General features: G+C 31.1%; 2 protein-coding genes across 2 annotated transcripts in view; both read right to left on the reverse strand.

Moving 5' to 3' along the window:
- Window positions 1-100: 100 nt before the first annotated feature.
- Window positions 101-5407, reverse strand: LOC134245341 (serine/threonine-protein phosphatase 6 regulatory ankyrin repeat subunit A-like; the record flags this gene model as incomplete). The annotated part of the gene is made up of 3 exons (XM_062727639.1): window positions 5308-5407; window positions 2848-2871; window positions 101-2665 (listed from the first exon to the last, which is right to left on the reverse strand). Coding segments are annotated over exons 1-3 (2689 nt in total), but the record flags the coding sequence as incomplete, so codon positions are not given.
- A 3625-nt stretch (window positions 5408-9032) lies between these two features.
- LOC134245340 (uncharacterized) overlaps window positions 9033-15770 on the reverse strand; it is a 55722-nt gene continuing 48984 nt past the window's right edge. Inside the window, exons 2-6 of the mRNA XM_062727638.1 lie at window positions 10804-10872; window positions 10063-10267; window positions 9694-9801; window positions 9401-9473; window positions 9033-9284 (exon numbers count right to left, since the gene is read on the reverse strand). Of these exons, the coding sequence (XP_062583622.1) occupies window positions 9059-9284; window positions 9401-9473; window positions 9694-9801; window positions 10063-10267; window positions 10804-10869 (678 nt within the window). The 5' untranslated portion in view covers window positions 10870-10872 and the 3' untranslated portion in view covers window positions 9033-9058. The remainder of the gene's footprint in view (window positions 9285-9400; window positions 9474-9693; window positions 9802-10062; window positions 10268-10803; window positions 10873-15770) is intronic.

The raw sequence follows: 15770 nt of genomic DNA on the forward strand, positions 1-15770 counted from the left end.
TTTCTTAGCTGCGTCATGTAGAATTGTGTACCCGTCATTGTCAATGACATTCAAAAGGTCAGGGTAATTTTTGCCAAGTACTTACACATTGCTAACTCACCATTCATACAGCTCTGATGAAGAACTGTTTTACCGATGCTTGTTGTACTTTTTATGCCTACGCCTTTGTCTATAAGTAACTTGAGTACATCAATATTTCCTCCCCAGGCTGCGTCATGAAGAACACTTTCTCCATCATTGTCGATGACTTCAACTAGTTTGGGGTAAGCATCAGCTAGATATTTACACATTTCAAAATTGCCCCACAGGCATGAAATATGAAGAACAGATTTCCCCTTTTTTGTAAGATTATTGAGGTCCTTGCACACAGATGATAGATAGTAGAATAATTCAACGTTATCTGTCTTTGCTGCGTCATGTAGAACTGTGTACCCATTATTGTCAATGACATTCATAAGGTCGGGGTAATGTTTGATCAAGTACTTACACATTTCTAACCTGCCATTCATACAGCACTGATGTAGAACTGTTTTACCGATGTTTGTTGTATTTCTAATATCAAATCCTTTGTCTGTGAGATGTTTAAAAATATCAATATTACCCCCCGAAGCTGCAGCATGTAACGCAGTTTTCCCATCTTTATCAATACTTTTAAGTAGTTCAGGATTATTTTTTAACAGGTATTTACACATCTGAATTTGTTCATTTTCACAAGCCATATTTAATGGGGAAGGAAAACCGTTGCGAAATGATACATTAATATCTTTTTCTAAGAGGTATTGATATAACTCAATATTTCCGGATTGTGCCGCCCAGTGAAGAGAAGAATGCCCCTCATAGTCATCAAAGCTCTTTGTCAATAACTTAGGATAAGTGTCACAAATATACTTTACCATATTTAACTTACCATTTTGACAAGCATAATGAAGAACAGTAGTACCTAAATGACTTCTAGAGTACGGGTCAGACCCACTGTTTACCAACATTTGAAAGGAATCTTTTTGTCCCGCAAATGCAACAAAATGAAGAGCATTACCACCTTGTTCATTTTTAACATCACGAACGATCGGATAACGCCTGAGAATAGGTTCAATTAATTGATTTTGGCCAAAGAAACAGATTTCTTGAAGCAAACTACCTCTAAAGGAGGACCATCTGGGATGATTTGAAAACTCTATTTGATTTAGGTCCACATTGTCTGTAAAACGGAAAAGAATCTCACTGTTTCCACTTTGGACAGCATAGAAACATGTTTTAAGATCACAAATAACATTTGCCTCTAAAATGAGGTCTACAATGCAGATACGATTATACATGCAGGCCCTATTTAATGACGTATATCTCTGATTTTCTGATGAACATGATAATAAATACGCCACCCAATGACTATGTCCAGCCCCTGAAAAATGAACCAACATTGAGTCACCATTTTCATCGACATTGTTTTTCATAATCTTTATACATTCCTTATTTTGCTTTATCTCCTTTGTAAACTTAACCTCAGACCAAAGGGTCATATATGAAATACATCTGTATTCTGAAACTTTCTTTTCTTTAAAAATAACAATGATTCTTTCTATGAGGACTGGAAACAAATCTGGTGATATTTCTGTTGTTGTTGTTGTTGTTAAAGATAAAAACAGGGAGGGATCACAAGTGCTTAAAATATCTTCAGGATAATAATGACACAGATACAGAAAAAAACTTTCTTGTATAGAACTATGCGTAAATCTATATTCATTATCCATGTCATCATGATAAATATAAGACCCTTCATAAAACCTTACAGAATCTTGAAACTTGGATAAGGACGATACGTTTTCTTTTAATTCCATTATTCTTAAAGCTTTCTTCTTTTTCTCTCTATCTTTGCGAGGATTCTTCATTTTTTCATCTTTCACGCTTCCCCCACATAGTAAGATGTATATCAGAACGGCAGTTTTGTGTTCTTTGTCTTGTATTCTCAGCATTATTTCCTTTTGTAAATGTTCAAATGGGTTCTTCAAAACGTCACAGATGTTTTCTTTTCTCTGTGCAATTTTTTCAGATATTTTAATACACTGTGGAATGCCAATTGTAGAAAAAAGGTTTCTGGAATTTAATACTTCATCATCAGACACTATAGAATCATGTAATTTGTACTTCGACACAAAGTTTTCAAATTCTTCTCTATTTATTCTATTTTCTGTGTCAGATAAATCAACAATTGCATCTTCAAATACATTTATGTCCAAAATTGTGCCTTCACATTCCCGATAAATATCATTTCTTAAAGTGGCTATAAAAAAATTTCCATTTCCATCGTTATTTTCGGATAGAATAGTTTTTATCAAATCTTTCTGAGCATTAAAATATTGTATCTCTTCCTTGGACACAGACCTTTCACCAAACATATTATCAAGAAATATTACAAGTCTAGAAGAACTCGGCACCATTTCATAAAATTTCTTCAGGGAAAGCATCTGTAGTGGAAGTACCTGTTTTTCCTTCATCAGTGTAAACAGAATATGCTTAGCTATGGTTGTCTTACCGTCCCCCGGATTGCCTTTTACGAAAACACACCTTGTCTTCTCTAATACCTTGTATACCTTCTCATTTGCCCGAGTGGTTACGAAGAAATCACGAATATCCATTTCAAATTGCACCAGCATCTTCCTGGTTGTGTCTTTCAAGGATAAAAACAAGCATTATCATCATTTTTAAATAGATTCGATTTTAGGAAAAGAATTTCAAAAAATAACTTGGAATATCAAATCAAACTACTTACACAGAAGAAAAAAAAACGAAACTCTCTTTTCTGCAGTAAATAAAATTAATCAAATCGTTGTAACTTTGAATGATAATTACCTATCATGTTTTCTAAGTCTGTTCCTTTAAAGAAAAAAAAACACATAGATAATTGAATTACAATATTGAAAATAAGGAATCAGAGCAATTAAAAATCGATAAAGAAGCATTTTTGATATTAAAACTGTTTTTTATGTTTACGTATATAGACATCGTACAATGTGATATTTGATAGGCCATTTTCGTGATGAAATCATACCAATAATGGTCTAGATTCTGATCATTTATTGCCATTGCTGCATAAAGGGGGACGGGGCTTTATTTATACAAGAAAAGTTCACGGTGACTTCACCTCAAAATTGCTAGTTTTCATAATACCAGAAAAAGAAATAATTTCCTATTTAAAACTATCTTAGCGAAATAAGCAACATCAAAATTTGCAAATGCATTATTTTTTGTTGCTAGTTAAATTCCACACAGCATGTTATAAACAAATTACTGATAGCAATGGACTTGACGATATGGCGTACTATTTTGTTTAAATTGACGTATTTTATGTGCTGTGAAATACAGATCAAGTATTTTTTTTCTACACTGAAAAAATCATTTTACTATAGAACAGAATATTATTCACAGATTTTAGGTAAACAATCAATGCCAATTTTAAGGGTTTGTTTTTAATAATTATAAAAAAAAATAATTGAATTTATTCTTTCGTTTTTTTGTTTACAGGATTTGCATGTTAAACATCGAAGTGCCAAATATATCGCGAGTTCGCAAGGGCATAAAATTAATTGATTTTAACAGTTTTGAAGATAAATGAAGGATATTTCAATTATTTACTTGAATCATCTTCATGAACAAATTAAGGGTCAAAGTTCAGTTTTCATTTATTATATTCAAAGATTTTGTTTTTCAGAAATTGTAAAAGTGCAGTTTGAATGTAGGAAGGTTGACATTAATGCATCAGTATTAATTAATACTGATTAATAAAAAGTATCAAAAAGGTATCGATTTGTTCTCCTCTATTTTTCATTGATTCCTTAAAAAAATCCTTTAACAGTACTGCGATTCATATAATTGTCGGATATTCTATCAATAATTATTGTTAATATACCTCTGTTTATTTTTTCTATATAAAAATAAGACGAATAAACATGCTATTTTTTCTAAACAGTCTCTACCGTGAAATAGTTTTTGTGCTATTTGCCCATGGTGAATAGTCCTTAAACTATTCAACGGCAGCATTTCCCTCGCTTTTCATCTCTGAAAACTTCTGATTTTACATGGATTGTGACGTATATATTATGACGTAACAAAAGTAAAGTCAGCATCGGTATAATAAAACACCTATTTACTGACTACTCGAACAATAGCCTCGGCTGCGCCTCGGGAAATAGTTTGCTGTCTTGGGGGACGATAAACTTGGTATTGTCCTCATAGCAAGTAAATAGGTGTATACTATACATCCTTACTGAGATTTTCTTTGGATTAGGTATCAAAATGAAGGTTGAAATGGCTTACATATTAAAATTTTATGTTTTAGCCCTTGTTAGGCAAAATTAAGAGAATGAGAATTTGAATGTGAAATACATACATGTATACTGAGATCAAAATGTTAAAGAGATTGTTTTTATGAGAATATACCATTTACACTAATTTAAAAAGCAATGTATACTTAACAATACAAAATGTAATAAACTGGGGTAATTACATTTTGCGTTTTTACATTTTGCGTTGATCTCATTGTACAATGTAATAATGCAAAATATAATTTAACGATTTTTGGGTTATAACATTTTGTGTTATAATATTTTGCGTGGAGATCAACGATAAACGTACTTTTTTGTTCTTACATTTTGCGTCAATTAATTATTGCGTTTAAGACAAAATAAAATGTAATAAACCAATATGTAATAAAAAAAAATATATAGTTAATGTTTTTGGTTGTGTTACAACACAAAACATCATGAAATTAATTTAAATATAAAGACAATGAAAAAACTCATTTCACAAATTAGTTAGAACGGAGACAGGTTTAGTAACGCCTTTTATAGACATTACTAAATCTTAAAGTGACTTTTCTATGTTTGAACTGTACTCATAAACATTTATTTAACTTTGATTATAATAATATAATTATATAGAGATTGAGTATAGTTTTGATGTTGTCGACATGTGCACATTGATTATGAAATTAAAAGTGAATGCAGGTATAGGGTCGGGTGTTTTCTTCGTATGTTGATCATTGTATTACTATGGGCAAGCAAAAACAATCCAATTTATTATTGGAAAGAGAGAAAAAAAGTTTTGAAAACAGTTGGTGTTCAAAAGGTAACCTGAGGTTACATCAAGGAAGACAGAAAAAAATACATGCATGTCGAAAAAGAAAATAAATGAAAGGTATATATGTACACAAAGCATCAGGCAGACAGTTTGCTTCTTCGGTCCGACAAAACACATGTTGCCCTCCAACTCAATAAATGTACAATATCATCAAAATGTGATTTGTATACTTACTTTGAAGACTTGATGGTTTACAGAAAAACATATCTATGTCGCCTCTCCCTTTGTGCAGTTGATCATCGTGTTCTTTACCTTTAATAAGGAAATGAGGCATTTCTTTAAATGTGGATATAACAATAATACTTCAATTTCTTATTTGAATTTATCTGTCAATTTGGGTAAACGTTTACCGCTCGTAAAAAAATTACTAGGATCTCACTGTCTAATATTGTAGAAATATTGAAGGGAATTCGAAGGAGCCGACTTGGGTTTTATTTTGTGAAAACTACCATAGTAATAAACTTTTTATCTTTTATACCATATATAACTTACATTGACTTCAGTGTACGTGCCAAGTTTAGGAGAAATCTATACCGTTTGCGTATTTCAAGGGACCGGCTCTAAATAAAGGTACGTTTACCATATATAGGGTTATAGGAAAGTACTAGTTTTTGTTTTTTTTTTTTTTGCAGTTTCAAACAAATTTTACTACAATAGCCTTTTTGTTCAAACTAACATACATGTATATTATAAGTAATACTTTAATTGTATTTTATATGTAAGAAACACAAAATTCCCCCTGCTTGTTCTAGAGGGGGCATCTCAAAATGCCAAATATTAAAGAATTTTTCCTGTTTTTATAGAATACTACAGGATATGATGGATACAAAGGATGTATACCAAAAAATAATATGAGGATAAAAAAATCAAATATTCATAATTGTATTTCAAATTTTTATGGGGTTATGATTACATGTACGTGACTATTTAATGTGATTTACATCATTTTATGTAATTAAAATTGGCTTAATTGATAAAGTCACAGTGGTGGCAGAGTGCAACATAACCTATTGTTTCTGTATCATGTATAAATACGAGGGTTGTCACAGAAAAACGCGAACTTTTTGAGTATTTCAAATACTATTCAACCAAAAATAATAAATTTTGGCATGCTGTTTGGAAATCATCTTTTAGATATTCTGAGCAAATATTATAGGTCTGTGATGTCAGTTGCATATAAAAACAGCATTTAAATGATTTTAAATATCGGTGGTCGGCGCACAACATTTTTTTTACTTTTACAAATAACATTGTGTTTGAAGTTTTCGTTGTTATCATGCTATATGACAGTATAATGTTAAAAATTTTACTTACATAAATACGCTATGATTAGGTGTACATGTGTTTTTTTCATTTATTTGACATCATTAATGACAGTTATATGCACATATATACCAAAGCGCTTTGAATAAGACATTGTCAAAAATGGTGACGTTAAGCGGTAATGAGGAGCACCAAATTATCAAGCAACACTATGTTGAGCGGGATATTACTCCTGTATATAGAGAAAAAAATGTTAGCGATGAAAAAACACAAACATAATTTTGGGAACATGTATATATCTAGTAGAAGAGGTTTCAGGTTAACTTGACTGGTTATCAGATAGAAGAGAATAGACCACTTAAAAAAAGACGAAATGAAAAGACAATAGCAGGACATCTAAGGCCTACGTGAAGACCACTGTTAAATAATTCGATCAAGTAGGTTTATGATCAGGAATGCAAAATTGTCTATTGAGAGAATTAACTCCCCAGTCTTCTAGTAACACTAGTATTTGAGATGTATAATTTGGTAACAAAAACAAAATTAAATACATTGCCGAATGTGTGCTTTAAAAATGAATATTTATACACACAGATTTCAGAACAAATTCTTAAACACTACGAGATACGTCTTGACGTCGTCAGTGTTGCTCCGACAGCTGATTTGATAGATTCGTTTACGTGACAGGAAAATTTTATTTTTAGAGATACAACACTGAAATTTTTAGGCATCATTCAAAAGAAGTTGATCATGATGTATGCCAATTTTGAACTTTATAGTCTCAGTGAAACAAAAGATATAAAAATGTTCGCGTTTTTCTGGGACAACCCTCGTATATATAAGATGGAAGGCTCAGAAGGTTAAGGATAGTTAATTCATGAATGGGGGAAATGCATACTAATACGCCAGTTTCCAGATTGTAACTCTCCTACGATAGAGGCGCAAAAAACTATCCATTTCAGCATGGAGGTTGGACAGGTTGTCTCTGTAAACAATCGTGCGTAAATAAATGCTTATGGCTTTTAAAATTTATTTTATGTAATAGAAAGATAATAATGTTAAGCAGTGATGTATTTGATGATTTTATCAAGCTCAACTGTGTCTATTTGCAAATCTACTTTCAATTATAAGGTAATTGAAAACGGAGTAAACGTCGTGGTCTGAATAAAAAAAAGATTTTCTTAATTGTACAAACCATTTTTCTAAAAAGGTAGTGGATTTTGAGGTTATAATAAGGAAAAAAAAGCAATTTGTCATTTAGATTTCCGACGTGCAATGGTCAGATGAATGTATACCGTATATATTGGAGGTATATATCTCTTCTCCCGTCTGAAAAGTCTCACATCCACTGTTATTTTCTTTTTTGATCTGATTTTTTTGCTTTAAAAAATGACACCTTTATATTACTTCGGTTATTTTCGAGTTGAAGATTGCATCCTGACAATTATGTAGTTACGATAAACCAGTATATCGATGATGCAGTACATGTATATCTAGTAGAAATAAATATCTGTCCCACCTGTCTGTGAACGCGGCAACGAAACTCCCTTCCTCAACGAAAGAGCGCACCAAGGGAGATAATTTCGAAACTACATAAAAGTATGCTATAATGGAATATTGGGATTCGAACATAGTTAATTATGGATAAAATATTTTATCGGTATAAAATGGGCACTCAATCATTTATCATATTAGATTTGCAATATTTTATTTCAATGGATCTTCTTTTTAAATCAACATTATAATTAATGCTCATAATAACCAAGAAAGGAATTTAATTGTAAGATGATTAATAGAGTTACAAGTTCAAAGCTGCAAAAAAAGTCAAGTTGATTCAAAATAGAAATTTGCAAAATATCTCGGACAATTCTCCTTCCAAATTTATGTTATGCTTTAGTATATATGAGTAAATATGTACTAAGAGTAGATTTATATTCAAATATCCTTGATAATTTCTAATGTGTTACCTTTAAAATTGGAGAAAAAAAAACAAACAAAAAGAAATATGACATTTACATGTAATTACGCCATATACTTTATTTAAGATCTTAATGTTTTGTCTTTACTTTTTTGTCCATTAAATCCTTCAATATGTTTTTTTCTTGTATAAATCATGTCGTCTTGTTGATATTTGTCTATCAAGATGTCATTTTCCTTGGCATCATTCCGATTTCTTGATGAGTCTGGACGGCAATCCTGATCTGAAAAATTTGTACAATTGTAGTAAAAATCATGGCAAAGGTAACAGAAATGATGATTCTGTTGTCTGTTCTTAATGACTATTTTGACATTAATTGTTAGAACATAAGTTTTACATTGAATTGTTTACGGATGGATTATTCCGGTAACCCGATCATGGATATTAATTAAAGAAGATGCATAATCCTAAATAGCATCTTATCCCATCTTTGATTTCAGAGGTCTATGCTGACTCTTCTCATAATCTATATTGTTTAAATTGAATTCTTAGAAAGATCACTTCGTTATCGTCGTATTTCATTGACTCGTTAAACATCGTACACATTCTATGTTAATGACATTTAGACTTTCTGCCGTACTCTGTTTTCACCTTAATAGATATTCTGAACATAAACTTGAACTGATAGAAATATATCAAATAGCGAATTTACTATTTATCAATGACATGCTCTCAAAATTTTTGTCATTCTCCAAATTTTCCTGCAGACATTTTATTCTGAGAACTCCTTTGCATCGTTTTGTTCTCCACAGCACCAATATAAAAAAAAACAATTCCAAAAACGATCCCTGGAAGGATTATCGAGGGGACCAGTACAGGTACCAAATCTATCCCTTCCTGTATCTTTGTTGTTTGATTCTGTGCAGTATTTGTTTGGGATGTTGATACCTCTTTATTTTCGATTGTAACTCTGAAAGGAAGGAAAGCCAGTATAGCATGTATTCTTAAAGCCACACTGTTACAAATTCCAAGCCCTCTTATTCTTTTGCTTTATTAATATGTTTTGCAAATAAATTGCAAAATTACCGCTTCTTCTTCAGACACAATTCCTCGGACATAAAACATTTTAATACAGGTTCAATGCGGAAGCAATTTGGGACTGTCAGAAAAACACAAAAATACAATGAAAAATAAGAAACATTGCAAAAACTGGATAAAAACACATGAAAGAAAGAGAAAGAAAAGGGTAGAGAGATAAAACATTATATGAGATCATAACGAAGGTATTCTAATAAAATAAAATTGTTCGTAGATTAGTCAAACATTTTGCAATAATCTAACAGATTTAAATAAATCTCAGTATCAATCAAGAAACTTACATTTGTATAACTGGTCGGTGAAATAATATGTATCCGGACATCCATCAGTAAAATGAAGGCAAGTGTAATTGTCCAAGAAAAACGAAGAATCAAAAATAACACATTGACCTATAATACCGAAAACCCATGGCATTAGATTTATTAATTCGCATATTTTGCTTTCAGAAAAATGAATCAACTTTTTCTTACAATTCAATTTTTCTATTGAAATATCATTATAAACAATTCAATTTTTTATTGATATATCACTTAAAAGGATACGGATGCATTGCATGTATGCGTATTGAACCAATAGTGGAATGAATATTTGAAAATATGATATTGAAAGAATGGGCATAATAGTTCTTGAATGATGCAGAGAATATGAACCTTTTCCATATATACTCCTGATCTGTGGATAACAGAACTCCACCAGTTGTGAACGGTCTCTGGTGGCCAAACAGTGGTATCTATTCTTGAAGTCGTTTGATTTCATTGTACAGTTCAGTCTCATAGAAGCAGCCTCCCATTCAGTTATGTTGCTAGGACAGACATCAACAGTGAAGACTGGAAATCCTCTGAACCCATTTGTAAACTAAGAATACGAAAAGAAGGTAAGGAATGGTTTTTGCTTTATTGTGCCCTAAAAATTAAATATTCTCCAAAAGTTATATTGTTAGCCTTGACATAGATGAATATGATAAATTAATAAAGAATATTGAATGAAAGAGAACCATTCTGGATTCTTGGCCTTATTAAATTGGTACTTTTCTAATTTGTACGCAGAAAACACTGAAAATGATTCATTTGTCTGCTTATTTTCCTTTAGAAAATAGGATCTTGTCCCGTCGCTCAATTCAATTTTTTGATATATTGTGTAAAATCCTTAAAAAAATCACACAGATAAAATAATATCTTTCTTAGCAATCATCATAATCTCAGATTGCTAAGAGAAAAACAGTTCTTTGAATAATAAAAAAATGAATGCATTCTCAATACTTATGATTCTGAAAATATATTTTAGACCCATGTTTACGCCGCTTGCACTTTGCATGGTATTTTTATAACATGTATACACCTTCTCAATCTTTGTCTCAACAATATAATAATTTAATCACCAATACTACTTACGAATCCACTTTCCATGATAATCAAGAGAATGAATGATTTCATATAGGGTATCCTTCCAATCGTCATTTTCTGCAAAAAATGTAAATAATTGATAAAGTAGATTCAATATTTTTTTTAAATATTCAATTCACCAGATTTTAAACACAGGTAATATTAAATACATGTATATCCATGAATTGGACTATTCCGTCAATTTAGTCAAAATCTCATATAGTTCGGTAACAGAAGCGTCGCACATGCAATAACTAAAAGTTGATAACTTTAATTAAACAAATGATATATGAGGGCTTTTCAATAAATAATGTCCTCGGTGCTCAAAAAGAAGCAAACGTCGCTTTTCAATGATTTAGTCACCATGATTTTACTTATTAATCTCTTTTAATTCAAACACATGTCCGTATCATGTTTTATCCAATTTCTGATTGTTTTTAAAACTCATTTTTGGGTATGACCCTAAGTATACTGGAGAATGGCAGATCCAATAACTTCATGGACTTGTTTTTTCCTTCTGAAAGGTTTTTTTTCAAGTTTGGAAATAGAAACAAGTAAAAAGGTCAAAGATCTGGCAAATATTGTAATGTGAAAAAACATTAACTTTCTGTTTATCCCGAAAACCCCTTAACTCTTCAAGGCATGCGGGTTTGGACGCTGTCATGAAGAAATTCAATGTAGTGGATTCCTGATTCTGGGTCCTTCCTCTAATAAACATTTCGATTTTCTAGACTCCTCCAGATATTAAACTGTCTCCCCGAATACGAATTTGAACAACAGTACCACCTATATTTAAGAAAATTGCATATAAATCTGTCTTTGTGCTCTTGCATAACTTTGATTTATTCAGACCTTCGCCGTTTTTATCAAGTACAACTTATAGTAAATTTTGTTTTGATGATTTTTAGCAATAGATTCATGTTCCAATATCTTTTTGAATATAAAACAAACGTGGATAACAACAATTACTGATATTTCAAAAGAATTGTTAAGACTTTCGTACACACTTTCGTTTTCACTCATTTTTCAAGATTTAGGGTAACCTCTGAGTACTACGCTTTTTTACTGTCAAACGTTTCTTCAAAACAGTGTAAATTACTCCCGATATGATGTCTATCAAATATGCTATGTGTCTTAAAGTCAATCATACATCATCAAATATTATTTGTTTAAATTTGGCAAACAGTATATAAGTTGTTATAATTTTTGTTGGCAAGGAGGGGACCCATTTTTTATGGCCATTATATAGTTTTTCATCATTGAAATCCACCTGCTCATTTGTCTATAAAACAGGCATCGGTTGCTGTAAATGACACATATTTCTATGAATATTTCTTTTGGATTTTTAACAAGTTTTACAGCAGCTTTAATGTAGCTTTTATTTTCACTCTAGTTTACTGATACTTTACCATACATTTATAATGCAGTGTCTCGAAAAGCCCTTGTTTTCCAGCTTCTCACGATGAAACTATGTGTTGAAAAGTGTTCACATAAAATGTTTTAAATTCAGTAAAGATTCAATAATGAGAGAAAGTCAAGTTTAATGTCATATTATATCTGTTTTGTGTGTCATGCAGTTCAGGAAATTATTTATTGAACAACCCTCGTACACATTAGATTTGGGAAAACATTTTATGACACTGCAAGTTAACATTTTTTTTAATAACATGGGAACATTTTGTAGATTTTAAAATAATTCTCTACGCTAATTTTTCACCCAGCATTATAAAATTTTCCATTTTACAAATCTTAAAAACTTTGTGATACTGAACCTCCCTACTTAACGACATACCATTGTATTCAATAACCTCACAATAATTCAGCTTAATATTATCAGAGACCTTTCGAAACTTTAGAATTACATCCACTGAATATTTTCTCCTTTCTTAAGACAACATTTTGCGTTAATCAGTGCATGAACTACGATAGGCATGTCATCTGTACTGATTTCTTGATCAGTGGCTGTTCCATCAATAAAACGAACAAAGTCGTTCGCATCATTAATAAGATAATTGATCTTTTTAATCCTACCTTAAATGATTATTTAAGCATAATTAGATAAATACAAACAATAAAATATCTAATTTTGGTTGTTAGTACGAGAATGACTGTTGCAGCTATTGCAGAAAAAAATTACATAACCCGGTTATGTATTTTTTCTGCAACAGCCCCGACATTTATTTTCTCACTAACAACCAAAGAAAGCATTTTATTGTTTAAGTGACACTGAACCTCCCAACTTTATGACATACCATCTTATTCAAGTATCTCTGCATAAATAATCTTAAATAGAATATATATAATTCCTTGCACATAAAAGGGATAATTGAAATGCAATTTCAAAATTGATTTAGCTTTTTTTTTAATTTACCAATGACATTTAATGTATTTTTCAATATTTCTTCGCACAACGCTTTTCGGGGTATCGACATCTCTTGCATTTTAAACAACAGTTCACACATACGAGTTAGGAGAATGTGGGTCTACCTGAAGTATTTATAGATTAAATTTCTTTTTCTTTCATTTTGATTCGGTTCAATATTTTTTTCATGGAAAATAAGCCTTTTTATTAAATTAAAATGTCATTAGGCAGTAAGCATTACTTATATAATACTCTCAGAATGATTGAAGATATTGATTTATACAAAAATACTATTATTTTCATCATGAAGTCTTTTAGTATGATCGAGATAGATAAAAATAAAAAAATATAAGTACATGTTACATATTTTATGATATGTATTGAATGGGACTGATTCAACTTAATAAAATTTTGTTCTGACATGATAACATTAAAGTTCTTGCAAAAGAAAAGTAAGGATGTAATATCTTTTGTACTTTACATCATACATTTGAATGTGAACTTTCATAGAATTTCGATTTATGAAAATGCTATTTCAGAAATGTTTTATATATCTTCAGGGGGTCTTATTGGCACCTAAAATTTTAATAACCTAATTATTATCTATAAGTCATTTGAGCAGTTGAAATTTAGTTGGCGATCATCAAATTCCAAACTTTTAATTTTTTAAACATTTTTATCTGGCGAGGAAACCAGAATCTTTATCATTGCAATCCACCTCTTTCTCTCCCTAGGGTTCACCAAATGAGTCCATATATCTAAATTGACAACGAAAAAAATATGAAAGTGACTAAAACATTGCATTGGCGACATTTTTTTTTTTATTTTACATTTTTCACGAAAAACCAGCTCGCGCCAAGATTTTAGAGGTCACTTCGAGACCTGATTCTTTATATCAAAGTTTAAAAGATCCGGACTACAAAGTCGTCGTAGAATTTGTCTATTAGGTCCCCTTTTTTGTTTCTCTCATCCTTCTACACCAAACCTAAATTATACCGTAGCTCACATCAGATGTATCTAGAAAATGTTATGCAAATACATATACCATATTATAAATATATTCTCCAAGGTGACAGGAAAGCCCTGAAGTGTTATGTCGCCCATACCTGCAGAACGTAGCTCACCGAAAAAATATATTGACAGCTACAGTGCCACCTATTGAAAAAAATGTGTATTTATAGTGCACAAAAAAATGCGCTGTTTCTCGATGCATTTCTCCATGTTTTTACACTGCCATCTTTAAATATTACTAACCGTGTGTTCCTAACATATTCTTTCACTATTTCCACAACAAAACATTCCTTATAAATGTTGTTAATAGCCCTCATGGTCCTGAAATTGAGATCCTCGAAAATATCGTCTATTCATACTGCCATTATGGATTGCAAGATAATTCGGTCCAACGCACTTCGAGAGTACTTCAAAGAGGAGTATAAGGATTTTTTTTAGATTTATCTTTTTTGCAATTTAGGTAAGAATTTGGAAGAATTAATCCAGAACTAAGCGCAAATTTTTGTGCGCAATAAATATGAAGTTTTTACAATAGGTGGTACTGTAGCTCTCCGGTTGGTCTATTTTTCTTTCGGAGAGCTACAGTTCTGCAGCTATGTCGCCCGATGCCGAAGTTTTTTACAATTATACTACTGAAGTTTTAAGTTTTATTATTCATTTAAGAAAAATAACATTGTCCTTTTAACCGTTACTGATATATGGAATGAAATATTGAGATAATGAACAGTATTAATCTCAAATGTAAATTTAAACAAGTGAAAAATATAAAGATAGCGAACTGAATTCAAGCTCATTTTTTTTTTTTTTGAAGAAGTATAATACAGAAGAAGAGCGTATATGGACCTCTAAAACATCAGAGGTTGGATCAGGTGCCATGGTGGCTTGAATCCCCTTTTGACAAAGTTTTGACTGCAAATTTCAGCTAAAAAAATCCAGGTCACTTTAGTAGAGGTTCAATTAGAAATGATACGATTACTTTTCGTTGCATTTCGATTATTTAAATGCAATGACAATCTTTGGAATAAACGCATCGAAGCAGATCCTACTAATGCAGCCACATTGCTCCTAACTTATATACAGAGTGAAAAGAGAAGCTTAAGGTACAGTAATATATACAGGTTTATCATGGATGCTGGGTTTTTTTTCGGCCAGTCACGGGTGACAATATAGGAGCCTGATGTCGATTTGGAGGTAAGATAGGTTTAGTAATACGCATTTTTCGGAGGGGTTGTTTAAATATCAAAAATCAAGGTCCATGTATTTAAGACTTTTCAGAGTATTTCCCCATAATCATTTATTAAAACATTTTTCGATATGCAATATATTTAAGCTTAAAATAACGTACCAAAAGACTTAGCATGGAATTGCTTATATAGACCTTATTAATATACATGATAGCATTTATTTATTCATTCAATAACTGCTCTTAATTTTAAACATTGCATATAAAGTAAATTACAAGTTGCCGTCCTTAAAAAAGGACTGCAATACGTGGACCATATGCATGTGTTTCTAACCGAAATTCAATTTAAGAAAATTTCTAGATGTAGTAATTATTCATATAGGTTTGTTTAACATTTTCTTATCATGATAAACAGTCTCG

The sequence above is a fragment of the Saccostrea cucullata genome, unplaced genomic scaffold (assembly GCF_032062105.1).
Source record: "Saccostrea cucullata isolate Sc308-1 unplaced genomic scaffold, CSIRO_AGI_Scuc_v1 ctg2308, whole genome shotgun sequence".
NCBI classification, from domain to species: domain Eukaryota; kingdom Metazoa; phylum Mollusca; class Bivalvia; order Ostreida; family Ostreidae; genus Saccostrea; species Saccostrea cuccullata.